Below are 26461 nucleotides of genomic sequence, written 5' to 3' on the forward strand. Positions count from 1 at the left end.
AGACGCCCAAACCCTCTACGACGCCTTCCGCTCCACTTCCTATGAGCGCAAGGTCGACGCTGTGGCTGCTCTCAAGCGCTTTATCAAGCGCAACGACGTATCTGTGAGTTCCCGCGTGTGTATGCTGTATGCTCATGCCCAGCTCGATGCCTTTCCTGCACTCATCGATGCTCTGAGGACGGGTCTCTCTGCGGGCAGTCCGGTGCTTAGTGTTGAGTGTCTGACGTGTCTCGGGCACTTGGTTAAGCGTGTCGCTCTGCAGGATGCAGCGCGGTTGCGAACGGCTGCCGCGACACTCGTCCCGCTGCTTGTTGAGCGGCTCGGCGACCCCCGCGACAAGGCGCGCGAGGCCGCGCACAGTGCGCTGACGCATGTCTGGCGTGCAGCGCCAGCTGACGTTGAGCGCGGCATCCGCGACCAGGGATTCGGGTCGCGCAGCTGGCACGTCCGCGAACAGGCGGTGCAGTGGGTGGAGCGGGTACAGGCAGGGACTGCACAGAGAGGCTTTGTGGGGGGAATGGTCCGGCTGCTCGAGGACGCAAACGAGAGTGTGCGGGAAGCAGCAAAGCGTGCAGTCGTCGAGGTGTTCAGGTAGGTCGGCGGCGCAGGTGCAACGCGTGCAGTGTATGCACGTGCAGTGTATGTGCGGTGTGTGGAGTGTATGCACTGACGCAGCATACGCTATATATGCGGCTCACGCTGTGCATATCCTGTGCATATGCGTAGTGTGCGCTGTGTGGAGTGCATTGCGGTGTGCAGCGTATGCAGCGTATATACTGTATATTCAGTATGTATGCGGTGTATATGCGGTGTATATGCGATGTGTATGCGGTGTGTATGTTGTAGTGTGCAGTGTAGCTGTATGTGCGCTGCATGTGTACACTCTACACTATGTACACTATATGCACTCTATGCGCTACATACGCTATATACGTTATATATGTTATATATGCTATATATGCTATATACGCTATATACGCTATATGTGCGCTATATACATTGTATACATTAGTGCTGTATAGGATGCATGTTGTGCAGGGGTGCTGTGTGCAGTGCATAGGCTGAGCGGGTGCAGCGGGCAGAAAGGCGGTGCATAGAATCTATTTGATGCGTACATGTGTTGGTTTTGTCTATTTTGTGTATTTTGTGTTGCACAAGAGACCGAGCAGTAGCGTCTATGGCGTAGTCAGAGGCATGTTTTGGCAAAAAGTCCATAGAGAGCAGTGGACGAGTGGACCGCCTTTGGACAGCGCTCAGACAGTATTTAGGCAGCGATAGGCCTTTTTGGGCGGCACTTTTATGTATATTTTTGAGCCACGTCCGTCTGCACCCAAGTGGGCTATGGATCTGCACGGGTGTGCAGCAGAATATAGCACTGAAGCGTGCTTTTGGTACATTAGGAGGCACTGGAATGGCTGCAAAGTGGATCTGCGTTGCTGCAATTGATGTGGTATAGATGGAGCTTATTCTTGTTTAGGAATGCATCAAGTTATGCAAAGTTGGAACTCAAACGAGAGCTTGTTGAGCAGCACGTACGCAAAAAGCTTGTCTCATATATCCTTGATCAGCTGCAGCTGCAGGGTGATAATGATTTTGCATCGTCTCGTGGATCAGAAAATACATATGATAATGATACAACAAATGTTTCTTCACGCAGGATATATAATGAAAGTATTGCAAGTACATCGAATTTTTCATCAAACTACATTTCAAGTATGTGTGGTACGGAAATGGAGCAGATGGATGCCGCTTGGGTACATTGATGAGAGAGGCTGCATGATTTAATGTGTTTAGGTGCATTCTGCTAAGGAATTGGAGACAGAGATTCAGGAAATGCTCTCTTCGTTCGAGGGTAAAGAGACAGATAACAATTGGATGATTCGTGAAAAACATATGATGCGTCTGCGTGCATTGCTTCGTGGAAATATTTACAAAGAATATTCTTCTGTATTTATTTCGGGCTTTAAGATGCTGGTTGATGGGATAATCAAAGCCGTATGGCGATGGGTGTCAATTTGTTGTCTAACCATTTGTAGATAAGTTCACTCCGGACAACGCTTAGTCTTGCTGGTCTTCAGTTTATCAAAGACGTGGCGATTGTTGTAGGCCCAGCTATCGATCAATCAGTTGAAATACTTCTTACCAATCTTATTCGAATCAGTGGATTAACCAAGAAAATTATCTCACGAACGGCTCAGGTTATTGTTAGCGTATTGATTGCCAATGTTTCATATCATCCGAAAATTGTCCAGCAGCTTTTGATTGCATCACAAGACAAAAATCCGTCGACTAGGCAGTACGCTGCAGGGTGGTTGCGTACCTTACTCGAAGCTCATGTTGAGTCAAAAACATATATGGAAAACTCTGGAGGACTTGATATAATGGAAAAGGTTATAAAAAATGGGATTTCAGATGCAAATTCTGTTGTTCGCACTGGAATGAGAGATGTATTGCGGTGTTTTTCTGAAATATGGCCGGATCGTACTCAAAGGTACTGTATTTTTGAAAAGTATAACAATATGAATTTAATTACGCTAGTTTGATATTGAGTTTGGATCCTGTTGTACGCAAACAGTTTGATAAAGTATTTCAGAGTTTAAATATATCGTCAAAATTGGTTAATGGTCATGAAAAGTCTCAAGATTCGGTACAGAATGTTTTTCCCAATAAAGGAAAGAGTCTTTCAAAAAAGCCTTTAGCAAAAGCAACAAATATATTTAATAAAAAACAAGACGATGTTTCAAGTATAGTACATGGATTATCAGGCCTTTCTTCGGGCCCAATTCGCCATGGTCTTGGTCTTCCTCAACGTTATGGATGTCCTTCTAAAATCACTATTAAAAGACCTGACAGTCCCGTTCAAGAGCAGTCATTGAGTACAACATCGAATCAAGTTCATATATCACCGAGTCAGTCACGATGTGGAACATCTCCTCCGAAACCCGCACTTACAACACCCTCTTTATTTGGAAAATCGCTATCTGGGACATCTCGCTCATCACCTAGGAAACTTACAATTGTTGAACAACTTGTGCATCCAGATTGGCATATGCGTGTTGAAGGAATCATTACTGTTGCATGTTTATTGGCAAAAAAGGTACCTCCTAATTATGATAACAAGAAACTCCCCACACTTCCTCCGAATGATATATTAGCATCAACTTTCCAAAAACTTTTGAATGATTCACAACCAGAAGTCGTTAATCATTTAATGGCTCCTGAAGTTATTGTAGAAATAGCTAAAATTGTTCCTTTCGAGAATATTGTTCCAAGGATTCTTTTGTTAAGTGAAACAGATGATACCGAACGTGGTCATGATATTGTAAGAGCATGTCTTCCTGCTGTTAAGAAAATGATTAGTGATGTTGATGCTGCTGAATTGTTGTCAAAAGTTCTTACAACTATGGGATTATCTGGTGTTGTGCCTAAGAAGCTTTCTGCTTCTATATTTACTACATCTCAGAAACGAAAAATTATACATGGTGTTCTTTTATGGATGAATGAATTGGTTGAACGTCATAATGAAAATATAAAGAATGGAGGAGATGGAAATTCATATTTTAATGATGTTTCGAATTTTAAATTTTATGTGAATCGTCTTGTACCTATGATTAATAATACTAAGCCAACCTCTATAAATTATGGTCCTTTGACTGTATTGTTAAAGTCTCTTCAGACTGCAAATGAAGGAGTTTTTGATAAAGTTTTACAGACTTTTGAAAAGGTAACTGTGAATGCTCTTAAAAATGCTTGGGGAATAGTTGTTGAGGAAGATCCTTATATAGTTGAAGAGAAAGTTGCATGTATCGAAGATGTTCTTGGGAGTATACCTACGGTTAGCCATGTTAAAGTAGATGATAATGATAATGAACAACATTCTTCATCATCTTTAGAATCACAATCTGTTAAATATTCAGATGCTTATATAGATCCTTTTGAAGAAAATTCTGCAACACAAATGAATTTTGAGGATATGACCATGATTCAAATACCTAAACTTCATCTTTCAAATCATAAAACAAGTAAAGGTTTATCTGCCTCTTCTGATCCTTCTGCTTTTGTTAGTGTTGATTCTACTTTAATCACTCAGGATCCTATTAAGTCTGATAATTCGAAGGCGCCGAATGATAAAAATGATCAAATAGAGAATGATTCTTCTGTACAGCCTCTTGAATTGTTATCAACATCTGATTCAGGAAAACAAGAAAATTTGGATATTTCAATAAAAGATGATAATTTTTCTAAGGATTCAGGTTTATGGTTTCGTAAATATATGAAAAAAATACCAACCACTCCACTTCCAAAAGCTATAGATGAGACTATTAAATTATTAAGTAATATCGTTGAAAGGCTTGAAAATCATGATATGGATTCCTATGCGTTTAGGAAATTAATATGTATTTCAAAAGAACATGCTCTTGAGTTAAATGTGGAAAATCATGATGACGTCACAGATGATTCTAAAAAAGGCGATATTTGGGTGTCAGGAACTTTGTTTAGTTCTTTGCTAAACGCTTTGCTTAAATTTATGGCAGAAGATTCCGTTTTAGAATTGAAGATTCAGGGACTTTTGCTTTTAAAATATCTTTTTGATCATCAAAAAGTGTACTTTAACAACCATATATCGAGTGTATTTGATTATCTTCTTAAGTTTCATTCGGATGATTCTAATAATAATCGTATCATATGTGCAATAGAAGAGATGGTATTTGACATCGTATTTCATTTTGAGCCATTGAAAGGAGTCGCCGCATTCTTATCATATTTGGAGCCGTACGTTTATGATAGTGATGATGAGTCAAAGAAACATCTTTTAAAGCAGTCAAATATAGTTATATGTTTATCATCTTTAGCAATATTTATTAAGAAGTTGGAAAGATCAGAGTTAGACCAATACCTCGAAAAGATTCCACCATTGGTTATTAAAGTATATTATTTAATTTTTTTCTTTTTTGATTCATTGTTTTTAGGCAATAAATGATGGAAATCCAGAAATTCGAAAAGAGTGTGTAACTGTATGTATATCGGTAAATAGCGTTATCAAGGATTCCATAGAAATATTTGATTTATTACATGGGCTTACACATGGCCAACAGAATTTGTTGGTTTATTATTTTACAAAAAGTTGTGGAAAAGATATGTAAAATAAATTTTATATTATTAGGTGCACTGAAAATGTTTGTTAAATATATTTTTTCAACATGATGAGCAAGAACGGTTTAAATATATAAAAGTTGCACATAATGAATTATGACTTTGTTTCTTTTAGCTGTTTGCACCACTATACATTTTATTTCAGTAAATCTTGGTTTGTATTTTTATTGGGTTACCATCGAAGAAGGAATCCATCTTGATGGCTGACGGTATCTCCATTCTTTTTCCGCACTGACTTTCCAGATCCAAAGAACAATAAGTGACATTCCTGTAATACAAATAGCTGTATTTGATTTCCTACAAACAAAATAAAATATGAAATATTTGTTGGGCAGTTCAAACCATTTTTTAGGGTAGCACCACCATCCTAGATGTGTTGGAGAAAGAAAACATTATGTTTATCTTGGAAAAAATGTTATTTATTACCTCCTGAAGGTGACCTATAAAAGTTAATAAGTTGTTAATTAAAAGTTTTCCAGACATACCATACATCCTTAGGAAAAGGATAACGGTGATCTCCCTTTGTTTTTATTAATTATTTCTTTAAATTAGCTTTTTTGAATAAAACATACCATTAAGATATTTTTATTTTTTTAAGATTCGACGTTAGTCAAATATAAAAATATGTATAAAAATGAATATAAAAATCAAGGGAAGAGGAGCTGTTACCTGTTTGTTTTTTCGGTTAAATATCAGTAATAACAATGGTATATATAATATTTTTTGTTTTTGAGCATTTCTAATTGTGTTTTTAAACAGGATTTATGTTTCAAAAAAGATATATGGTAAATGTTAGTTCACTAGATAATACAAGCAGAAATAACATAGAAACGGATATTTTTAAGTTTGAAGATAATGTTTCACCTAAGTTATTTGCTCTTCATGCTCGGTTGAAACTGGGATTGCAGTTTTCCAAGTCTACTCTTGTTAGAGCATTTGTTGATTCTCAAATTACATCTGGAATAAAATTTGCACCGAACAATGAGAGTCTTTCTGTTCTTGGGACGAGTATTATGAAGTATTATGTATTGGAGTATTTAATAGCACGTTGGCCTCGTTTACCATACAATATTCTTAAGGCAGCCATGTGGGGATATTGTGGATTTAAAGCTTTAGCAAGAATTGGTAGAGAATGGGGTATTGAAATGAGTGATAAGGAGATTAGAATAATGCATGAGTCATCGGAAAGTGAGCTTCATCATATTGTTTTTGAGATTTTGTCAGAAGCGAAGAACGGGATGCTTGTATTTAAAAGAACAGGATGGACACCGGATCATAGTCCGTTTTCAAGAGATCACATTGATGAAGTTGCTGTTTCCAGAGTGGTGAAATCAATTATTGGGGGTGTTTATCTGCATTGTGTAAGTTTAATATAAGTAATAATTGTTTTGTTAATTTTTAGGGCCTTGAAAATGCTAGAGTTTTTGTTAATGATCATATAATTTCAAGATACCTTTCTATTGCTTCTTTGTTTTCATTTGATCAACCTACTCGAGAATTATCTATGCTTTGTTCTCGTCAAAAGTTAAAACCACCTGTATCACGGTTAATTGCAGAGACTGGCCGATGTAGTAGTTCACCTTTATTCGTAGTAGGTGTATATTCTGGACATGAAAAATTGGGAGAAGGACATGGATCTAGTTTAAAAGAGGCTAAACATATTGTAATTTAAGATGTTGTGTTAAATATTTAACATTGCTGTAGGCATCAGTTAATGCTCTTAAAGCATGGTATTTATATGAGTCAAAAGAGTTTGATCGTCCTAGCAAAACTCTTGAGAACAGTAAAGAAATATATACTCCTGTATACATAGATTGCGGAGAGGTTGTAGTATGAATGGTTATGGAAATAATTAGATGGCCCATATTTTGTACATTAATGTTATGTTGGATTATTTTAGTTTCTTTTTTATTATAGTTAGGTTTTGATTAGAATTTTATTTTGAAAAATATTTTGATGTTTGTAATATTTGGGAATGTTTATATGCTTTTGAATAAAAACCAAGATTGGTTTTGTATGTTTCCAATGATATGGAATTAATGACATAAAATGATAATGTTTTAATTGTTTTCATTTTTATAAAAACGAGTTTAAAATCGGTTTTAAAGAATCTATAAAAGATAGAATTTAAATAAATTGTTTTTAGAGTAATTATATGGTATTATATTAAGATAAAGTTATAATCATTAGAATGCATTATATTCAATATTGTGTAAACCTAATTTTATTAATATTTATTAGTTATTAATTATAAAATGGTATTTATTTTAATATAATTTTTTTAAAAAAATTATAATGGTTAATAATTCTTACGTTTTTCTTTTTTTCAATGCTATAAATAGCTTTACTCAGACATAGTATTTAATTTACAGATAATTTACGTATAAAATCATTAAATTATAAAATCAAAAATTAAGTATGATTCCCATGTTATAATTTAAAAAACTAATATGATTTTATTTTTTTTGTATTTTTAGTTTTAGAGGCTTCTGACTCATTCTTTTCCCGTTGATGATCTAAAATGAAACGTACTGTTCCTTTATCGCTAATAATTCCAATTCGAAAGGGAAGGGCTGAAAATTCTACATTAGTTGTTGTATCTTTTAAAGATATTTCTGAAGATTTATGAAATTTATTGAGAGAAATTTGAATAATCATAAATTTACTAACGTCAGTATCATGACCCACAATAGTAACATGTCTATGGTGAATATATAAATCAAGAATATCACATAAGGCATCTTCTAAATGTTTAAATAAATAGAAAAGCTCAAAAAAATACTAACTAATAAGTGTTTCTTTTTTTACCATGAATTTTTCGTATGCATCTTCAAAAGGCTGCTCAAGTAATATTGATGAAAGAACAAGTGCCATTAAAGCAATGCAATGTGGAGGAAATTTAAGAGGTGAAAATGTTTTATATGAATCAATGCTTATATCCCATGCTTTTCGAGCTATTTCTTTAGAAACTTTTATAAATGAGTATTTATTTAGTTAAAAGATCATACTACGCTTTAAATGCCGTGCAAATTTAATAATATAAGGTTGTGGATGACGTTGTCGAAAATCAAAACAAGAAGTTTCTAAAACCATTCTCTCTAAACCAATAATTCTTTTTTTTTGCTCTTCTATTGTCTTATAAAAATAACTCAGTTTTACATTTATATATATGAGAAAATACTTGGCTTTCAAATGATATATCTGGTCCATTTGGGTGCTTTAGGTTATAACTAGCTATAAGAATATCTTTCAACTTTTTTGACGTATCTTCCATTTTACATGCTACAAACAGACATGCAGCTGCTGTATCCTGTTGATATTAATTATTTCTTTGATTTATGAAAGTATTACTACAATATATGAAAACTCTGACATAGGATTGAATAAATGAAATCGATGATATATTATCATTGCACTTCCGATAGTTCGTATAGGGCTGTTAAGTATATTAGTACTTAATTTGATCAGAAAAAACGCAGAAACAGACAATTTCATACTCCTTCCAACATGATATATCCATGTGCATGCTTGAAACCTGATTTGAGTCTCTTTACTCTCAGAAAGTGATGATGATCGGGAACTGGCTGATAATGAAGCAACTTGTTTTGTAGAAAAATATGGCCATGAAAGCTGTACTGCAACAGGATACTTGTCATCATTAAAAGGCAATTCTTGTGTGTCTGAAGCTGAATATGCCATTTTTCTTCAAATATTTAATTTAATATCTTATCTAAATCTTATTTTAAAAACTAATTTGCATTAATAAACACTTACAAGTCATATATAGCCATAAATAGACAATATTTTTATTTTTTATATCGTATTTTTCTTACTTTAATATGTATAATATGTAAATATATGTATAGAAAGATACTTATAATACAAAAAATGTTCTTACGTATCGTGATTAAATTTAAGTTTTAAAACTTTAAAAAAATAAACATATATTTATTCAAAAATACGAACTAAAATTTGATTTTTTATAAGGATAATTCCTTTCTTTGTTTCAGGATGTTTTTTTGTTTTTTTTTTGTTTTTTTTCTTTCTGTTTTTGCTGTTTTGCAAAATATACAAAATATACAAAAAACAGAGCTTCCAGTTGTCATATGGCATGGATTGGGCGATAGCTATAACTCAGAGGGAATGCAAGAAATTATTGATATTCTTTCTGAATTGTTAAATACATACGTTCATTCAGTTTATTTAGATGAATATTCTTTGAATGATAAAAATGGCGGATTTTTTGGAAATGTTAATGATCAGGTTATTAATGAGTATTATTAGTTGAATAGGAGTTTCTGAAAATGACTAAAGGTTGATTTTGTATCACAACAGCTATCGAGTATTGAAGAATTGAAGGATGGATTTAATGCTATTGGGTTTAGTCAAGTACATTTGTTGCTATAAATTTAACTATAGCTGATTTTTATAGGGTGGATTGTTTTTGAGGTTTTTGTTTTAGATTTGTGATCTATCTAATTTTATAGAGCATATATTGAACGTTATAATTTGCCTCCGGTTGTTAATTTTATTACATTTGGTACCCCACATAGTGGAATATCTGATTTTTATTGCCCCCCTGGTGTTTATATTTGTAAAGCAGCGAGCTATCTAGTTAAACATGGTTTATGGTCTCATTGGGTAAAAACTAATATTGTTCCTGTGCAATATTACAAAGTTTTTCCATTTCAATGGAGATATTAAATTGATATTTTTCTTTTAGGATCCTGAGAATATGGATGATTATTTGGAACATAATTCCTTTTTGGCTGATATTAATAATGAAAAAGAAGCTAAAAATGCTACATATGCTAAAAATTTAGCTTCATTGAATAATTTTGTTATGGTTGAATTTAAGGATGATTTTCTAATTATACCAAAAGAAAGCTGTGTACTGATAATGTTATTTTTTTATACTTTCTAATTTAAATAGGGTTTTAATGATTATAATAGTCTAACAAATGAAGTTATATATTTAAGAGATAGGCCAATATATCAAGAGGACTGGATAGGTCTCAAATTGCTCGATGAAAAAAATGCACTTGTTCATATAACAATCCCTGGAAGACATGTATATATAATACTTTAACTAATATTTTAAAAATTAATCTCTTTAAGATGGAATTAGATTATAAAGTTCTTATATATATTGTCAAAAAGTATTTTGCGGGATCTGTCGAGTCCGAAAACGCTATTCAATGGCAGTCAGAAGATATGTATTAAAGGGATTAGATTGGTTTTGAAATAATAAAATAATATTTAATAACTCTTTAATGAACACTATGTTTCTTCATCAATATAAATATTCAGGGGATGATATATTTAATATTTTGTTTTTGTGGAATGACAACTTTTTGCATTATTTTTTTTGTTTTTTATTTTTTTTTAAATCGTTATCTAATATATTTTCATGATGTCTTTTTTTCTGTATATTTTGTATAGGTTGAGAGTTTTCTGAGCTTTCCTCTATTTCGGAATTTTTTTCATTTGAATCATTGAGCTTTCTTTTTTTGTTTTCAGTTGTAGTTACTAAGGATGTCTCTTTAACTTTATCGACGTCTGGATCAAAAACATTCTCATTAATCCATATGGGTAAGGCAATACTCTCGTTTGTTTTAATGTGAAATCCTCTTATACCTTTCCATTTGTCTTTAACAAATTTTTCAGCAAGTGTAGTTGTAATGATTTGAATATTTTCCGCAATTTGCTCCGGTGTTTGACAAATTGCACCACATTTTATACTTGTACATGTCCCAGGGGACAAATGGAGATACGTTGAGCTATATGCTTTTTCTACTTCTTTGAGGAGATGTTCTGGTGTGGATTTTGTCGCTAAATCAATTGGAATTGGCTGTCGTTTTTTTTCATAAAATACTTTTCCTAAAAGTTTTGGGAGTAACGGGATTACTCGGTCATCTGCTAAAAATAGGTCATATGAGTCCCGGAGCACTCTTCTTTGTTCATAAGATTTGAATTTTTTTCGCAATTTAGATACGCCGACTACTTTTGTAACACGTGTACTTAATTTTGCAGATACAACCAAATCCTTATAAAATCGTTGGGGATCTTTTACAATTAAGCAGCATTCACTGTCTGGGCTAATGATAGGGTGTTTTAAGACACTATAATATTGAGTAAAAAAAATATAGAAAAATTATTTGATATACATTTTTGATGGTTTGAGCCTTTTTTTGTCAACAATAAATGTTTTTGTAGTTAAAATAACCCATACTGATAATGAATATCTTAGATCGGATTCATCTAAAGCTAAAATATTTTGTTTTTTTTGTTTTTTTTTTTCTATTGATTTAACATACTTTAAAAGCACTCTAGATGCATTTTCTGCCTAGAAAAACATACAATGTTACAAAATAGATATAAATAAATTTAAAAACATACTTGTGATTTAATAATTTCTCTTTGTTTTTCCATTTTTTATAAAATCTTTTTTTTTGAAAATTTGAAGTTGATCGGACTGAATCTAGACGTTCAAAGATTGATTGCTCGAGAATGTTAAAGTGTTAAGGTTTCAGTAAGAATTTGAGGTTTGTGATATCTAAAAATATATAAAGTAATAAAAATATGGTTTTATATTAATTGTTTTCATAAATGTTTTTTTTTAAAAAAAACAAATAATTTTTAAATATCTTTAAAAAAGTTTTATTTAAAAGAAATCTTAAAATTATATTAACAGTTATGAAATTGTTTGAATATTTTATTGACAATTATTTTTATTGAAAACGAGACAATTTTTTGTTTTAAAAAACAGAGTTCTGTGTAAGTTTATTGTTTTTTATAAAATGGGTTTATTAATATTATTATTAGATACGGTTGTTTTTATTTTTTGAAGTAAGATAATGGGATTGCTTAGCTCAGTCTTTGAAAGTATTCGCTTGAAAGTTTCATTTCCTAGAATAGCATTCTATGATGAAAGGAATTCACTTTTTTTGGATCTTGCGTATATTACAGATAATGTCATTGTGATGTCTCTTCCTGCTTTATCGTTTCCAAAGAAAATATATAGGAATGATCTTAAGGATGTTCTTCGGTTTTTGGAACAAAGGCATCCTGGGCAATGGGCAATTTTTGAATTTTGTAAAGAGGGCACAGGATATTCTGATAAAGATTTCCTTTTTAAAGGTTTTTGTTTATGCATTTATTTTTTGATTAATAGTTCTTAGTTTTTCATTATCCCTTGTATATTAATTTTATTTTAATATATTTATTAATGAAATATAGTCCTGATCATCAGCCTCCTCCCTTTCGAATAATACCAGAAATTATTGATTTTTTATCAAGACATATACAGAACTCCGAAAACAATGTTGCAGTTCTTCATTGTAAAGCTGGGAAGGGACGATCTGGTATGATTGCATGTTGTTATTTGGTTTCAGAAGATAATTTAACGGTGAATTCTGCATTGTCTCGGTTTACACAGGCTCGTATTCAAAAAGGATATGGAGATGGAGTTACTATTTTGTCTCAAAAACGATATGTTTTTTATGTTGAAAAATGGGTTGCAATGGGGAAAAAGTATCAAGAGTTGGATGTTTCTATTTTATGGCTTAAAATTTTGGGTGTAAATAAGAAAATTGGTTGTAAAATTTATGGATATAATAACGATAACACAATAGAATGTCTTTACACATTTCTTCCACCAGAAATAGTAATAAATAACACAGTAATGGTTTGCACACCAACGATAGAGCTTATTTCTAAAGCAGATATCTGTCTCGAAATTTATTATCAGTATAAATTTAAAAGAACACTTTTAAAGGCTCGTTGTTGGTTTAATGTTTTTTTCGAAAAATCAAGAAATAGAAATGATGGATTTTTTTCAATTGAGTTTCAAGAGTGTGACTGTTTAAAGAAAATTTATAAAGATGAATTAAAATTATTTGATAAGCTTATTTTAAAGTGGAAAATTTTATAAATTTATTTTATAAGATATTATTATACCATTTTTCTATTTTAAAAAGTTGGAATCAGAGTGATACAAAATTGGTTTATATAAGGATTTGTTTTTTATTTAAAGGCTAAATTTTTTTATTTAAAGGCTAAATTTTTTTATTTCACGCACGTAACTGTTTAATAGAAAACGCGAATTATCGAGATTCAAGAAAAAACAATTTAAGAAAAAAATAGAAAATACATAAAGTTAAGGTTAATTTTTCCCTGTTGCTCTTTATAAATTATCAATTGGTGTTTTTAGTTTATAAAAAGTTTTTTGAATTGAGCAAATCGCTTAAGATAGTATATTATTGTTATATTGGATATGATACCTGATATATTATCATTAACTTTGGCAACTGATGATAAGTATAATGGAGATTCTTTTGGTATTACCGAGTCTATGAAGGATGAAGAAATAAAAATGATTCGATCTTCTAATGATTGTGTTCAAAAATTGCGAGTAAGCATTTGTTTTTGTAAATATTTTAGGTTATAATTATGGTTGCAGGAAAATGTCGAAGCTGGAATGGCTATGGATGATAAAAAAATTGCTCGTTTAAAATTTCTCTTAGAAAAATCTAAAATTTATACCTTAATTCTTAGTGAAAAATTACAAAAACAACAGGTTTTGTGTAATGAAATAAAAAAAAGACTAAAATCTTCTGAAAAAGAAAAAGAGAAGATGAATAGTAAGTTCGCTGACTCCAGTTTATCGGGTTATTCCGGATTTTACGAAAAACAAGAGGGAAATATTTCGAAATTTGCTAAGAATAAAATTTTAGTAAAAAATAAAAAAGTTATTGATAAATCTAAGACTGCTCATGGGAATTACAGTATTACAGATTATTTTACTAAAAAGGTTCGTTTTGTGTATAAATTATTCATTTTAATATATAAACAGGAAATAGATGATATTGTTTCAGCAAAGTCTGTGACAGAGATATTACATGAAACTGAAATTGAAAATAATAAATTTAAAAATTGTTCTGATGCTAATCCTTCTGAAACGTCATTTACTTTTGTTTCTCAGCCAAAATTAGTTACCGGATGTGTTTTACGTGATTATCAGCTTGCTGGTGTAGAATGGTTAGCATCACTTTATGAAAATGGTTTGAATGGAATTCTTGCAGACGAAATGGGTTTAGGGAAGACGCTTCAAACTATTTCTTTCTTGGCTTTTTTACGTGAAAAGGGAACGTATGGACCTTTTTTAATTGCTACGCCTTTGTCTACTATTAGTAATTGGGTTTCTGAGTTTAAAAGGTATTTTATATTCTAAAATAGTGAAATTGTTTATTTTTTAGATTTACTCCTGAAATTCCTGTTCTTTTATATCATGGATCTAAACAAGAACGTTCTGATCTTCGAAAAAACAAAATGGGAGCTGTACATCCTGATTTTCCTATTATTGTAACTTCCTATGAAATAATTATGAATGATAGGCAGTATTTGAAGCATTATCAATGGAAATATATCGTAGTTGATGAAGGGCATCGTATTAAAAATCTAAATTGTAGATTGATTCGTGAACTTAAAGGTTATGATTCTGCAAATAGACTGCTTTTAACGGGAACACCTCTTCAGAATAATTTAACAGAACTTTGGAGTTTACTTAATTTCCTTTTGCCCGATATTTTTGACGATTTGGATTTGTTTCAAAGCTGGTTTGATTTTTCTGCATTTCAAGATAAGAATCAAAATACATTGTTTCATGATATGGATATAATATCTACTCTCCATTGTATTTTGAAACCTTTTCTTTTACGTCGTTTAAAAGCTGATGGTTATATTTAAGTATTTTTTGTAAAAATTAATATATTATAGTGGAGCAATTTGTTTCAAAAAAGAGGGAATATATTCTTTATGCCCCTATGACTGTTTATCAAAATGAACTTTATAATGCTATTTTAAATAAAAATATTCAGAATAAATTAATGGAAAAGAATCTTGATTTTGCTGACAATCTATCTTTAAAAGCTGATGATGAGGATTTATCTATTCAAGATTCTCGTCCTTCAAAATATCTTAAACTTAGCCGGTTTGTTCCTCGTAAAACTCGGTCTAAGATTTCATATTGTGAACTAAGCGATGATGAATCTCTTGATCGTTTAGATAAATTCGTATCTAAGGGAGATGTAATTAAACGCGAGCATTCGTATAAAGAAAAGCACGGTATTTGTTTTGTTTTTTTTTTTTTATATTTTTAATGATTTTAGAAAATCATATTTCTCAATTAAAATTGCAGAATCTTGTCATGCAATTGAGAAAAGTATGTAATCATCCTGTAAGTATTTTTTTTTTTGAGTATTTTTTTATTTTTATTAGTATATGATAGATTTTCCTACTCATCTTAATACAAATGAATTTTTAATTGATGAAAATATTGTGAATATGTCAGGAAAAATGTTGCTATTACGACGTCTTCTTGTTGCTCTTTTTAAAGATGATCATAAAGTTTTAGTTTTTAGTCAATTTTCGAAAATGCTTGATATTATTGAACTATGGGCTGTTGATATACAGAAGTGGGAAATATGTAGAATAGATGGTCTTACTAAGCAGAATGAAAGGAAAGAACAGATAGAAGAGTTTTATAAAAATCCAGATATAAAGTTATTTTTGCTATCTACTAGAGCAGGAGGGTTAGGTATTAATCTTACAGCAGCTGATACTGTGATTATTTTTGATTCGGATTGGAATCCACAGCAGGACCTTCAGGCTCAAGATCGAGTTCATCGTATTGGTCAAACCAAGGTAATTAGCTTTGTTCATTTAAATTATTGATTATTTTAGCCAGTTATTGTATATCGTTTGATTTCTGCAAATACTATTGAGAATAAAATATTAGAAAAGGCTAATGCAAAACGGCGCCTTGAAGAACTTGTTATTCAAAAGGGCAAATTCAAGTCGCTTATGCCAACTTTATTTTCTAAAAATGATATAGAAGAGCTATCTTCAATGCTTTTATCTGAAGATCCAAAGAAAATCATTTTAGAAGAGGGAAATGATGAAATTCTTTCAAATGAGGATTTAGAAAGTCTTTTAGATAGAAGTGATGAAGCATATTTGAATTTAGAAAAGAAAAATATTACATGTGTAAATTATAGATTTGTAGATTAAAAGTTTATAAAAGTTTATAATATGTATTGTAAGTCTATTCGGGAATATGTTTATATTAAGTTTGTGTAAATAGATTATGACTAGTATTTAGTGTTTTTAATTCGCGTCTAAGCATGCTATAAAAACTTTCAAAAATTATTTTATCAATTCCTTTGATCCATATAATTTTTAAAGATACTGCATTCTTTGTGTTATTTTTTGACATTATTTCCAAACGGAACTTAAAATTTATATATGAGTTTTCAGTGGTTATTTTAGAATTTTGTCTTCTAGCTGATCTTGACCATATATTTCCGGGTGTCTCTCCGTTTCCAATATATTCATTGTCCCATACAAAATTAATGTTAAATTTATTCATAATATATGTAATTTTTTGTTTTAAAATCTCAGTTCTAATGTCTAGTTTAATATCTACCATTGTTAATGAAGAACTTAAATGTATCAGTGACTTTGCTAATGGACGAACATAATGCTAAAAAAATTAGCTGCAATTAATAATAAAGGCAAAAACATTAGGTGCTCTTATATCCATAAATGACCATCCTACAACCCAACGACGTGTATTACCTCCAACAGGTAGTTCACTCAAAACATAGTTATCTATCTGATATTTTTTAGAAATATACAATTATAAATTATTTAGTTTGTACCTGCATTTCTCTAAACAATTCTATAATTTTTATAACACTTGAAAGTTTTCCTAACATACTGGTATACCAATTTACACGTTCTTTGAGGAAATAACTTTCTTTAATTATTTTTTTAACAAAGCCAACTTCTCCTCCAGGAGTAACCATTTCTGTCAATGAACCAGTACATGACTACAATAAATTATGAATTAATTATAAGTTTGGAAAAAATACGCTGAATGGTTTTTTTGATTTTTGCTGAGAAGATGCTATCATTTCTTCTTTTGAGGTATAAAATGGAGGATTACACATACAAAACTTTATACTAGTGAATATAAGGTATGCTTTGGATACAAAATAACAATAAACTTTGATATATTTAATTCGTCTAGTGGTATTAAAGTTAAATATTTTGTTGAATCAATTATTTTTATTCGATTATCTAAACCGTTTCTTGTAACATTCTTTTGTGCTAATTCTAATGAGAATTTATCAATATCTAAAAATAAACTTTTAAATTTATAACCGTTTTAATAGAAAAAATACCTGTTGCATAAAAAAACCAGTTTGGTCTTTGAGAACATCCTAATAGAGGGTATATACATGTAGAACCTGTGCCTCTAGACATAAATATGTCTTAAATAGTTATAGAGTATTTACATATCGAATGCAAGAACTTTTTGTTCTTCTTGATTGTAACTAACAAAATCGATTAACTCTTGGATCCACAAAATATATGCAAATCTTTTAATATTGGTACATAAGAATTGGAATATATATATATATACCTGTTAGGAATCTAATCCTTGTTATTGTTATTATTTAAATTGTTTCACTTACAGGAGGACATAAACGTTCTTCATGCAAAAAAATGTCAATTTTAAAATCTTTCTTTAATAAACATTTTGTGACTTCTCTAATAAATTGTTATTAATTTGCATTTTAGTATTTACAAGATAAAAACCTTAACGCCGCTGGATCTTTGAAATTAATACGAGATTGATTGTCAACACTAATTTCTTAAGGTAAAAGTAAATATTAAGATATTTTTATTTACAAAGGCTTTAAAGATGGATAATTTTCTGCTAATTCTGCAAAATTAGGCGGTTCATCAATATAGAAATTACGATATTTCATTAAATTTAATCCTGTATCGAAAATTGATGTAAAGTGAAAAATATATTTATAATTTATAAAATAAATAAATATTTTCAAACTTTGTAGTTTTATTACTTATATATTTTATATAAAACTTAAATATTAGATGTATTAAAAAAGTAGAATATTTCGGTTTATTAAAATAATGAATAATGGTTTTGTTGAAAAGTAAATACATTTAAATTTTAATGATAGTCTTACCAATATGTTTGGGATGTAAAAATATGTGGTAAATGCTGAATTAGGTGTCGGAGATACAAGATGGATATATAAATAATAAGGATATTTGAAAAATAGAAAAGAATAAATAAGTTTAGTCAATGATTTCTTCTATTTCTTCGGATATAACACTAATAAAAGTAAAAAAAACAATCATATAATTTAGAAAAAAAAACTTACATTTCAATAACTTTTTCTATATATTTTTCTTTCTTTTCGTCTTTCGTATCTGTAATGATTCCACGTTTTTTCTTTTCTTTTTCTAAATTAGCTACCACTTTGCTTCTCCATGTATTCCATTCTTCGAGTAACCGTTTACGATAAGCAATAAGTTCTTTATTGGCCGTACTTTGCTCTTGCATATCTTCTTCTTCAAATTCGCGAGAATAATCTCTTAGTTTTTTTCGAATCTTTTTTTGTTGCTCTTTTGATAAGAGTGTTGGAGGACGAGGACGCCATAAAAGTTGTTTAAATCCTTCAATATGTTCTTCACGTAGTAATAAACCTTTAAAATCCCAAAGACAATAGCCATTTTCCATCTAAAATAAGTTATATCCTAAAGATTATAAAATAGTTAAACATACTCTATGACGCCAAGTAGAGGCACTTGTAACTACATATCTTCCTGATGGGTCCCATTCAATATCTGTTACACCGTAATGTTCAGCCGTTCCCATTAGTTGTAAATTAGCATTTAGATCTTTATCTGAATCTTTTTTTTCGCCTTCATAATTTAGGTCCCAAAATTCTAGGTCAAAGCTAGTAGCATTTCCTAAGGTTGCTATTAGAATAAAACGACCGTGTGGTGCCCAATAAAGGCCATTGCATGTTTTTTTGTCAAAAGTTCCTAGACTTCATCTAGTATATTTTTAGATTAAGGATTTGCTTACTAAGTAATTTGAAGTTCCCACTAGATCCTTTTGATTTCTCTGTACAATAAAACGATAGTGAATTTTTGGTATTGATTAATGGTCCTTGATTAAAATTGGGGTCGTTTGTTGTAATTAAGGCAAAGCGGTCTCCATTAGGCTCCCATGCAAAATTAATGACCATATCTTTAATTTCAATAACTTCAACTGGAATATTTTTTTCATTAATTCGAAATATTTCAAGATTGGTAAATGTTGATTTTTTTGTCTTTGTATGTCGATCTACCTTTACACATAAAAGTTCGCCCTGCGATTGCCAATGAAGTTTACAATCAGAAACATTAAATAGATTTTTTGTTCTAACTGTTTTTTTAGAAGGAATACTCAATAAGCCCGTACGTGCGGGTTGATTATTAATTTCGGGTGTCCAGTAACATAGCAAATGTTCTTGGTTTTCTTTTTCGTAATCTAACTTTGAAGGAGACCATTCAAAATCAACAATACCTTCTATTTTTATACTTTTTTTCCCAATAAGAGTCATGCTTGGTGTTTCATAAATTGAAATTTGTTGTCCCGGTGTTACTTTTGCAAAGTAACGGTCATCTGATGACCATTTATATATGGGCCATGTTACTTTCCTAGGATGTTCATCTGTATCTGTATTAGATGATGCTGTTGTACTAAAGGATTTTAATAGTGTTCCCGTTTTTATATCCCATATTATAATGCATTTCCCTTCATCTTCTGATTCAAAAGTAAGTTTTCCTGGATGACCTTCAGGATAAGAAGGAATAGGATCATTTGACCATGTTACAAGGTACTTTTCGCATGGACTGAAGTCTATAAGTTTGACTGAAGGATGAGGAAAGCGTGCAATTTTCCCCCATGACTCACCACCCCAAAGTTGAATTCCAGGACGGTGAAACGATGCTAGGTATGTTCCGAGAGGAGACCATTGAACATAAGTTTCTGTCCAGTTCTGGAAAAATTAAGAAAAAGAAACATGTATTATAATGGAAATACTATGCGATTAATAATTGGTTCTGGAGTTTCAGATTTCTGGTTCCAGTAAACACCAACATCGTCTCCTTTATACATAACCCACTGGTCTCTGGCTTTCGAGTCAATTAGCCAGCTTTGAAGATTTTTCTAAATAAAATGATTAGAAAATGTAAAATAAAAGATAAAAAGTTACATCTTCACATGTTTTTTCTTCTGGAGTTTCTTTATATTCTTCATCAAAATTTAAGGCTGTTTCAATATCTGTAAATTTGTTCACAAGAAATGTATGTGCTTTGTCTAGTTTTTTGCCATTAAATGTTTTGACCGCTACATCTGCTTGTTGTGGATTTTCATATTCCATAAAAAGATACCTTGAAAAATGTAAGATGGGCTGCTTTACAAAATAGATGTAATACCCTTTAGAAAAAAAGGTGCCGTTCTTGTTTTCCATAGGCATAAAAATTCCATTATCTTTGATTTTCCCTACACTTGAAAATTGCCTTTCTAAAATTTTAAGAAGTGCTTCTCTTTTTTCCTGTGGAACTTGAGGAATTCCATCCACTACAATCAATGATCTGAAATCTTGTTCAAATGTAACATTGTACTTTGCTTCTAAATCGGAAAAATCAATCATATCATCAATAGATGAATCTATTCTATCTTTCACGTGTCCTGTATAGTCCATCTTGTTGTTTTCTATCTCATTATCATTCTTTTTTGTGCTAGTAACACTTCCATTAAAATTAAACAATGTCTGCTCTAAATTGTCTTGTTCTTTTTGAGAAATGGATAGATCTATTTCATTTTCTGATGTACTGTGCATCATCCGCGTTTTAAGCGTAGAATGAGTGCTTTCTGCTTCAAAATTCTTTTTTTTGTAGATGAAAAAGCGCTTTTATAATCTTTACGTTTAATTTGATTGTGTTCCTTATATTTGTTAGGGTTATGTAGAGATATAATAGGGGTTAGGTCTGTGTAGTTTGTAAAAAACGTTGGACAGTAACGTTATTAAAAAAACGTTGAGTTCTGGAAAAGGATTTTCTTGTCTTTGAGTAAAATTCTATAATATTTGATTAGATCGGTTTCTATTGTAATATTTTTTGAAGTGAAACTGAGTTTTAAAAGAGTTTATATTAGGTTTTTTTATTTATAAAAAGTTTTTATTGCGAATTTTTTCTTTGAAAAATGGATAATAAGCAGCCTGTAAAGCTGGCAAAGGTGACCAAAGTATTGGGTCGGACAGGAAGGTATGATATAGTTGAATATGAAGGGATAATTGACTAGGATAGTCGTGGTGGAGTGACCCAAGTACGTGTTGAGTTTATGGATGATACGACAAGAAGTATTATTCGGAATGTTAAGGCAGGAGCTGTATATTGAACAGGAGTACAGTCTGTTTAACAGAGGAATAGGGGCCGGTTCGAGAAGATGATATATTATGTTTATTAGAGTCAGAAAGAGAAGCACGTAGATTAAGATAAATGGTATAAAGTGGTATCATGAGCAGGAAATAGCCAGTTCTCCTACTTAGTAAATGTAAGAATGGAGGGGTTAAGATATGTTGGTAGTTTATACTTATAGGTTTCTTTTCCAAAAAGAAATAATTGTATTTAATGTTTTAAAGATATTTTTGTAATTTTTTGCATTTGTTTGAAAAATGTTTTATTCCTGTTTACGCCCATTGGTGGATAACCAATATCGTAAAAGCTGATCGCCATATTGCTGCATTTCTTTAAGTGGAATCATAAGTCGGAAATCATTCATTAATAGGAATTGTAGTTCAAGATGATTAAGTTCAGATAAAGGTAATCCGCCAACCTGTATTGTATAAAGATGTTATTTATGTGGATGACTATAATATTTTACCTTTGCATATCGGGAATTTGTATAAAAAATATCGCTAAAGAATTTGGAAGCAACTGTAATACCAGCAATAATTAGCCGATGAATATTATAACTATCAATAGTAAAAGTAGGAATTGGTTCACTCCTTGAAGAAATTCGAGACAGCTTGCTGTTAGACTGTTTACTCATACGATCAAAGTAAACAAGAAGACTAAGAAAAACTTCATTGGTTGTTGGACAATATTTTAGAATACGGACAAGATAAGCATGGATTGATATTGACGGTATATTCCTTGCGTGAAATGAAAGCAAAAGAATAGAATTAGGTGATTGTGAAGTAGATAATCGATAACTATGAACATGGTGAAGATGATCATTTGATTGTGTAATTTTAAGAAGAAGAGACGAAAGCATTTGAAGAATATTCTGTATAGGATGATTAGCGATATCAAGATGATGTGTAACTCTTGGAAGTGCTGATGGTAAAGAAACTTTGGGTGTAGCCATAAGATGTAATGGAGTTGTTTCTATCGTACTAGGCTGTGCTATTATCGATGGATATTTTGTAGCAAGACGATGTGTTCGTCCATGATGTACTGAATGAGGTTTTTCATGTTGTTCCTCATTGTTTGTAAATGATGTTAAATGAAGAAGTTCTGTATTTGTATGATGCAGTACATCTACATTGGTTGAATGCCGCATTACAAGTGTTGTTGGTTTGATGTTTTTTTTTGAAAACTTTGAGCATGCTTCCTCTTGACGACGTTCTGTATATGAATAATTTATTTTTGGGGATTCTGAGTCAATAATAGTGGTCATATAATTGACCGTTTTGCGTTTTTTCTGATAATTAGAAATTCATGTTTTTTTTGTCTAAAATGATTATTTTTTTTGGAAAAAAAAGTATATGGTTTCAGTATACGTCTTTGATGAAAAATATTAATAATAACGCTTTGCTATTTGTTTTTCAATCTTACAATTTCAATTTTTTATTTTTGGCTTCGTTAACTGCTTCGGATCAACCCTATATATATCGAATTGAATCTTTTAGAGAAATATATAAATGTGGTGGATAAAAAAAAATATGAAATGGGTTATAGATTTTAATAATATTGATAAAATGTTTAATTTTTTAAATTTCAACATTTTTTAAGAAAAATATGATTTCAGTGTATTTTAAGTAGAGTTAGGTTATTTAAGAATTGTTAAATGTGGGTGTCTTAAAGACAGAAAATATGGCAACGGTATAAGGATGGAAAAGGTATTTATATTCTAGTGGTATTTTTTTAAAGATTTGGTATTGTATTGTCTTCTTGAGAAAAGAAAAGACGTTCGATGTTATCTTTTGTAATAACCACCATTCGAATGACTCCTCTAAAGATAAAATGAATATAAACATCGTGTAAATAATAGTGATATTACCCGCTGCTTCCATCTCTTTTTATAGCAAGAGATACAGCTATAATTATAAGTATGGAAAAATAATTTTATTATGAATACCTTCTTTAAGAAATTTAATCCCCTCTTCTTTGGACATATTGGGAGTAAAGTTTTTGTCGCAGAATCCATATATATACTAATAAATTGAGCAAAAGAATGTAAAAAAAATGGTATTTGTACACTAGATCCTGATCCACCAATAGCAATATTTTGTTGATGAATGCTGCCTCCTAGTGGGATTGAATACACTTCTCCTCCTTTTTTCTGATCATAGCCTGCAATAATAAGGCCTGCTGAAAGGAAATTTTTATTTTGGTAGCAAATTTCTGATGCAAGGTTTGCTGCTATTTGGACACTGGGTACTTGATTATTTTGGATTCTAGAAAATATTATTTAATGAGAAATATGTGTATTTTTTGTACGTATAAAGAGATAAGTAATAACGCAAAACGTCAGCAATGGCTTGTGTGTCTAATATAATAAGTAAAGTAATGGAATGAAAAACTGTCTTTGCCTGCTGCTGAGCCTGAACGGCAGCACCAAATTTTGTCATATAGCTTTGTAAGTTTATCTGATACTCTATTTACAATCATTTGGCCTATTGTTGTGCGAGAGTCAGCTGCAATAATTACACCTTCCGCAAATTTGATAGCAGTGATCGTTGTCCCTAGCTGAATTTCTTCCATCTAAATAAATTAGAAACCGTAAACATATAATTATTTTACTTTTGTGTTATTTGTTTTTGTTCTTAGACTTGATATAGTTTTTTATAGATTTTAGCTGTATTGCACGTTGCTTCGTTGTATATTTGAAAGTAGAAATTTAATAAGGTTTAAATTTTTGAAAAGAAATATAGAAATTAGTAGAATAAGTATTTTTGATTAGCAAATGTTTATGAATTTTTTTAAGTTATAGAATCTTTGGTTGATATATTTTTATATAAAGATCTTTTGTTTTAATGAAATGATGTCTATATGTTTTATGTTATTTTTAAATAATGTAAATGTTTTTCCATTAGTTTATTTTATCTGTGATATTAATTATATGATTAATTGTATATAAAGTTTTATGAATTTTATTTGGTTATTATGGATATAGATTTGTTTTAAAAATGAGAAAATTATATATAAATTAATTAAATGTTTTTATAAGTCAGTTTTTAATTAATATTGTGTTTTATTGGAATTTTGTTTATTTGTTTTTATTTATTTTTTTAAATATTAAAAGATTAAAAAATATTGGGATATTTGATTTATGAAAGTTTAAGAATTTTACGAAAATGTAATAATACATTTATATTTTATATTTTTTTAATTGTTTTTAATTTTTTTTTCTTGATTTCAATTGTTTTTAATAAAGAAATTAGATATCAAATAGATACATATGTTGTTTTATTATTTGGAAAGTATTTTAAATATTTTATTATTGATAGGTGAAAATATGGAAGACATGCTTTTCATATGTTTTTAAATGTACTTCTTGAAAGTAATAGATATTCAGAATTATTGTATATTTAATTTTATTGGTTTTGTAATTTGAAAGAGAAATTATAATGTTTTTAAATATGAATATAGTTTATTAAATACGATTATATAAATTTTCTTTTTTTGTCTAAATATTAACCTTGAACCTTATAGTTTTAGAACAACATATGGAAAGTAGTAATTATAATTGTTTTATGAATTTATTTTAGATTAGAATAAATTTTTTATTTTTAGTTATTTAAATCTTAAAATTTATATTTTCGTATTTTTCAATAAAAAAGCATTTTGATAAAGACATTTGTTTATGATCAATATATTAAATTAAATTATATTTGTATTTTATTAGAGTTATTTTGGTCTATAGAGTTCGTAATGATCAGCTATTTTGTGAAATGGATTTTTTAAAAATAACTATTACTTTTTTAATAGGAAGTAAGTTTATTTATTTTTGTAAATTGATTTATGTTGTAGTTATAACTTTTACCATTATTGTTATTTATTGTCTACAATGCCGTTTGATTTATTTATCATGGGTGCCTTTGAATTCTCGTAGCTGGGTAGGAAGACCAGATTCTTATCAGATTCCATACGAAGATCTTACATTATCTACTCCTGACGGCGTCACTCTTCATGCATATCTTTCTATTTATGACAATTCACATTGCACTTTTATTTATTTTCATGCTAATGCAGGCAATATGGTTTTTTTTTTTTTTTGGAATTGTTTTTGGTCTGATTGTCAATAAAGGGACACCGTCTTCCCATAGTCAAGCGTCTTTATTATGATCTTCAATGCAATGTTTTGATTTTTTCTTATCGAGGGTTTTTTCTTCCTCTAGATTTTGATTTATGTTATTTATGATTTTAGATATGGATATAGCACTGGAACTCCTTCTGAAAACGGTATTATAATTGATTCTTTAACTATTCTTGACTATGTTTTCCGACATCCAATACTTTCAAAAACTCCAATTGTTGCATATGGTCAATCTCTTGGTGGTGCTGTTGCTATACAAAGTGTTTTTACTAGTCAAGACAAAGTTATTTTATATATAGATATTTTCAATAATTAATTTTCATACAGTATTCGGGGCTTATTCTTGAAAATACATTCCTTTCTATACCTAAGCTTATGTTAGAGTATCAGTTTTTTCGTTTATTTTTCATCTATTTAATAAATTAACAGCACAATGCCTTATATGGCTTTATTCAGAGGGCTTTGTCATCAGCGTTGGTCATCGCAAGATAGGATTTCTTGTATTAAAAATATTCCTATTCTTTTTTTGTCTGGTCAAAAGGATGAAGTTGTACCTTTTCATCACATGCTTACTCTTTATCGTCTTTCTTCTGCAAAAAAGGTTTTAAAAGTTTTTCAAAATGGGAAACACAATGATACGGTTTTTTTCTTCATTTTGTATATTTTTTCTTATTTCTTCAGGTTATTCAGCCTGGTTATTTTGAAGCAATTGCACAGTTTTTAAAAGAAAATGGTTTATCATCTACTGTTCTTTGACATGCAACTTTTATTAAATATACTTTTATAGCATTCTAAATAATTTTTTGTATAATTGTGTTATTTTATTCTGTTTAT

The 26461-nt window shown here is 30.4% G+C and overlaps 14 protein-coding genes across 14 annotated transcripts; 7 read left to right on the forward strand and 7 right to left on the reverse strand.

The window, feature by feature from the left end:
- Positions 1–121: 121 nt before the first annotated feature.
- T551_00691 (uncharacterized protein) lies at positions 122–5144 on the forward strand (the record flags this gene model as incomplete). Its single annotated transcript, XM_018372955.1, has 6 exons — positions 122–591; positions 1478–1754; positions 1795–1995; positions 2037–2491; positions 2539–4927; positions 4971–5144. 6 exons carry the CDS (start codon positions 122–124, stop codon positions 5142–5144), a joined length of 3966 nt encoding a protein of 1321 aa, XP_018230701.1.
- Positions 5145–5248: 104 nt separating this feature from the next.
- T551_00692 (uncharacterized protein) lies at positions 5249–5646 on the reverse strand (the record flags this gene model as incomplete). Its single annotated transcript, XM_018372956.1, has 5 exons — positions 5249–5281; positions 5331–5451; positions 5497–5521; positions 5581–5594; positions 5636–5646. 5 exons carry the CDS (start codon positions 5644–5646, stop codon positions 5249–5251), a joined length of 204 nt encoding a protein of 67 aa, XP_018230702.1.
- Positions 5647–5788: 142 nt separating this feature from the next.
- On the forward strand, positions 5789–6990 carry T551_00693 (mitochondrial 54S ribosomal protein YmL3; the record flags this gene model as incomplete). The annotated part of the gene is made up of 4 exons (XM_018372957.1): positions 5789–5861; positions 5914–6515; positions 6557–6817; positions 6859–6990. 4 exons carry the CDS (start codon positions 5789–5791, stop codon positions 6988–6990), a joined length of 1068 nt encoding a protein of 355 aa, XP_018230703.1.
- A 609-nt stretch (positions 6991–7599) lies between these two features.
- T551_00694 (uncharacterized protein) lies at positions 7600–8853 on the reverse strand (the record flags this gene model as incomplete). Its single annotated transcript, XM_018372958.1, has 5 exons — positions 7600–7898; positions 7941–8123; positions 8163–8289; positions 8336–8464; positions 8506–8853. 5 exons carry the CDS (start codon positions 8851–8853, stop codon positions 7600–7602), a joined length of 1086 nt encoding a protein of 361 aa, XP_018230704.1.
- A 312-nt stretch (positions 8854–9165) lies between these two features.
- On the forward strand, positions 9166–10377 carry T551_00695 (uncharacterized protein; the record flags this gene model as incomplete). Its single annotated transcript, XM_018372959.1, has 7 exons — positions 9166–9417; positions 9469–9543; positions 9587–9603; positions 9642–9831; positions 9878–10045; positions 10088–10225; positions 10273–10377. The coding sequence occupies 7 exons, from the start codon at positions 9166–9168 to the stop codon at positions 10375–10377; spliced, it is 945 nt and encodes a 314-aa protein (XP_018230705.1).
- A 136-nt stretch (positions 10378–10513) lies between these two features.
- T551_00696 (uncharacterized protein) lies at positions 10514–11586 on the reverse strand (the record flags this gene model as incomplete). Its single annotated transcript, XM_018372960.1, has 3 exons — positions 10514–11276; positions 11322–11500; positions 11554–11586. The coding sequence occupies 3 exons, from the start codon at positions 11584–11586 to the stop codon at positions 10514–10516; spliced, it is 975 nt and encodes a 324-aa protein (XP_018230706.1).
- Positions 11587–12000: 414 nt separating this feature from the next.
- Positions 12001–13128, forward strand: T551_00697 (uncharacterized protein). The gene is made up of 2 exons (XM_018372961.1): positions 12001–12294; positions 12336–13128. Exons 1-2 carry the CDS (start codon positions 12012–12014, stop codon positions 13085–13087), a joined length of 1035 nt encoding a protein of 344 aa, XP_018230707.1. The 5' UTR covers positions 12001–12011; the 3' UTR covers positions 13088–13128.
- A 301-nt stretch (positions 13129–13429) lies between these two features.
- On the forward strand, positions 13430–16224 carry T551_00698 (uncharacterized protein; the record flags this gene model as incomplete). The annotated part of the gene is made up of 8 exons (XM_018372962.1): positions 13430–13567; positions 13616–13966; positions 14009–14370; positions 14412–14890; positions 14932–15279; positions 15324–15391; positions 15433–15858; positions 15898–16224. The coding sequence occupies 8 exons, from the start codon at positions 13430–13432 to the stop codon at positions 16222–16224; spliced, it is 2499 nt and encodes an 832-aa protein (XP_018230708.1).
- Positions 16225–16279: 55 nt separating this feature from the next.
- Positions 16280–17990, reverse strand: T551_00699 (uncharacterized protein; the record flags this gene model as incomplete). The annotated part of the gene is made up of 11 exons (XM_018372963.1): positions 16280–16696; positions 16736–16828; positions 16875–17045; positions 17088–17178; positions 17223–17352; positions 17400–17473; positions 17514–17597; positions 17642–17652; positions 17694–17769; positions 17818–17865; positions 17911–17990. The coding sequence occupies 11 exons, from the start codon at positions 17988–17990 to the stop codon at positions 16280–16282; spliced, it is 1275 nt and encodes a 424-aa protein (XP_018230709.1).
- Positions 17991–18324: 334 nt separating this feature from the next.
- Positions 18325–20924, reverse strand: T551_00700 (translation initiation factor eIF3 core subunit b; the record flags this gene model as incomplete). The annotated part of the gene is made up of 7 exons (XM_018372964.1): positions 18325–18361; positions 18411–18769; positions 18815–19077; positions 19121–20078; positions 20123–20248; positions 20295–20472; positions 20518–20924. The coding sequence occupies 7 exons, from the start codon at positions 20922–20924 to the stop codon at positions 18325–18327; spliced, it is 2328 nt and encodes a 775-aa protein (XP_018230710.1).
- Positions 20925–21286: 362 nt separating this feature from the next.
- T551_00701 (40S ribosomal protein S28) lies at positions 21287–21582 on the forward strand (the record flags this gene model as incomplete). Its single annotated transcript, XM_018372965.1, has 3 exons — positions 21287–21348; positions 21391–21472; positions 21514–21582. The coding sequence occupies 3 exons, from the start codon at positions 21287–21289 to the stop codon at positions 21580–21582; spliced, it is 213 nt and encodes a 70-aa protein (XP_018230711.1).
- Positions 21583–21763: 181 nt separating this feature from the next.
- T551_00702 (uncharacterized protein) lies at positions 21764–22765 on the reverse strand (the record flags this gene model as incomplete). The annotated part of the gene is made up of 2 exons (XM_018372966.1): positions 21764–21919; positions 21968–22765. 2 exons carry the CDS (start codon positions 22763–22765, stop codon positions 21764–21766), a joined length of 954 nt encoding a protein of 317 aa, XP_018230712.1.
- Positions 22766–23232: 467 nt separating this feature from the next.
- Positions 23233–24072, reverse strand: T551_00703 (proteasome core particle subunit beta 1; the record flags this gene model as incomplete). Its single annotated transcript, XM_018372967.1, has 6 exons — positions 23233–23320; positions 23369–23405; positions 23447–23522; positions 23567–23765; positions 23809–23857; positions 23892–24072. 6 exons carry the CDS (start codon positions 24070–24072, stop codon positions 23233–23235), a joined length of 630 nt encoding a protein of 209 aa, XP_018230713.1.
- A 402-nt stretch (positions 24073–24474) lies between these two features.
- T551_00704 (uncharacterized protein) lies at positions 24475–26383 on the forward strand (the record flags this gene model as incomplete). The annotated part of the gene is made up of 8 exons (XM_018372968.1): positions 24475–24488; positions 25235–25302; positions 25342–25571; positions 25619–25692; positions 25739–25910; positions 25955–26010; positions 26057–26267; positions 26309–26383. The coding sequence occupies 8 exons, from the start codon at positions 24475–24477 to the stop codon at positions 26381–26383; spliced, it is 900 nt and encodes a 299-aa protein (XP_018230714.1).
- Between the last annotated feature and the right edge of the window lie 78 nt (positions 26384–26461).

This window comes from Pneumocystis jirovecii (genome assembly GCF_001477535.1).
Source record: "Pneumocystis jirovecii RU7 chromosome Unknown supercont1.3, whole genome shotgun sequence".
In the NCBI taxonomy this organism is placed as follows: Eukaryota; Fungi; Ascomycota; class Pneumocystomycetes; order Pneumocystales; family Pneumocystaceae; genus Pneumocystis; species Pneumocystis jirovecii.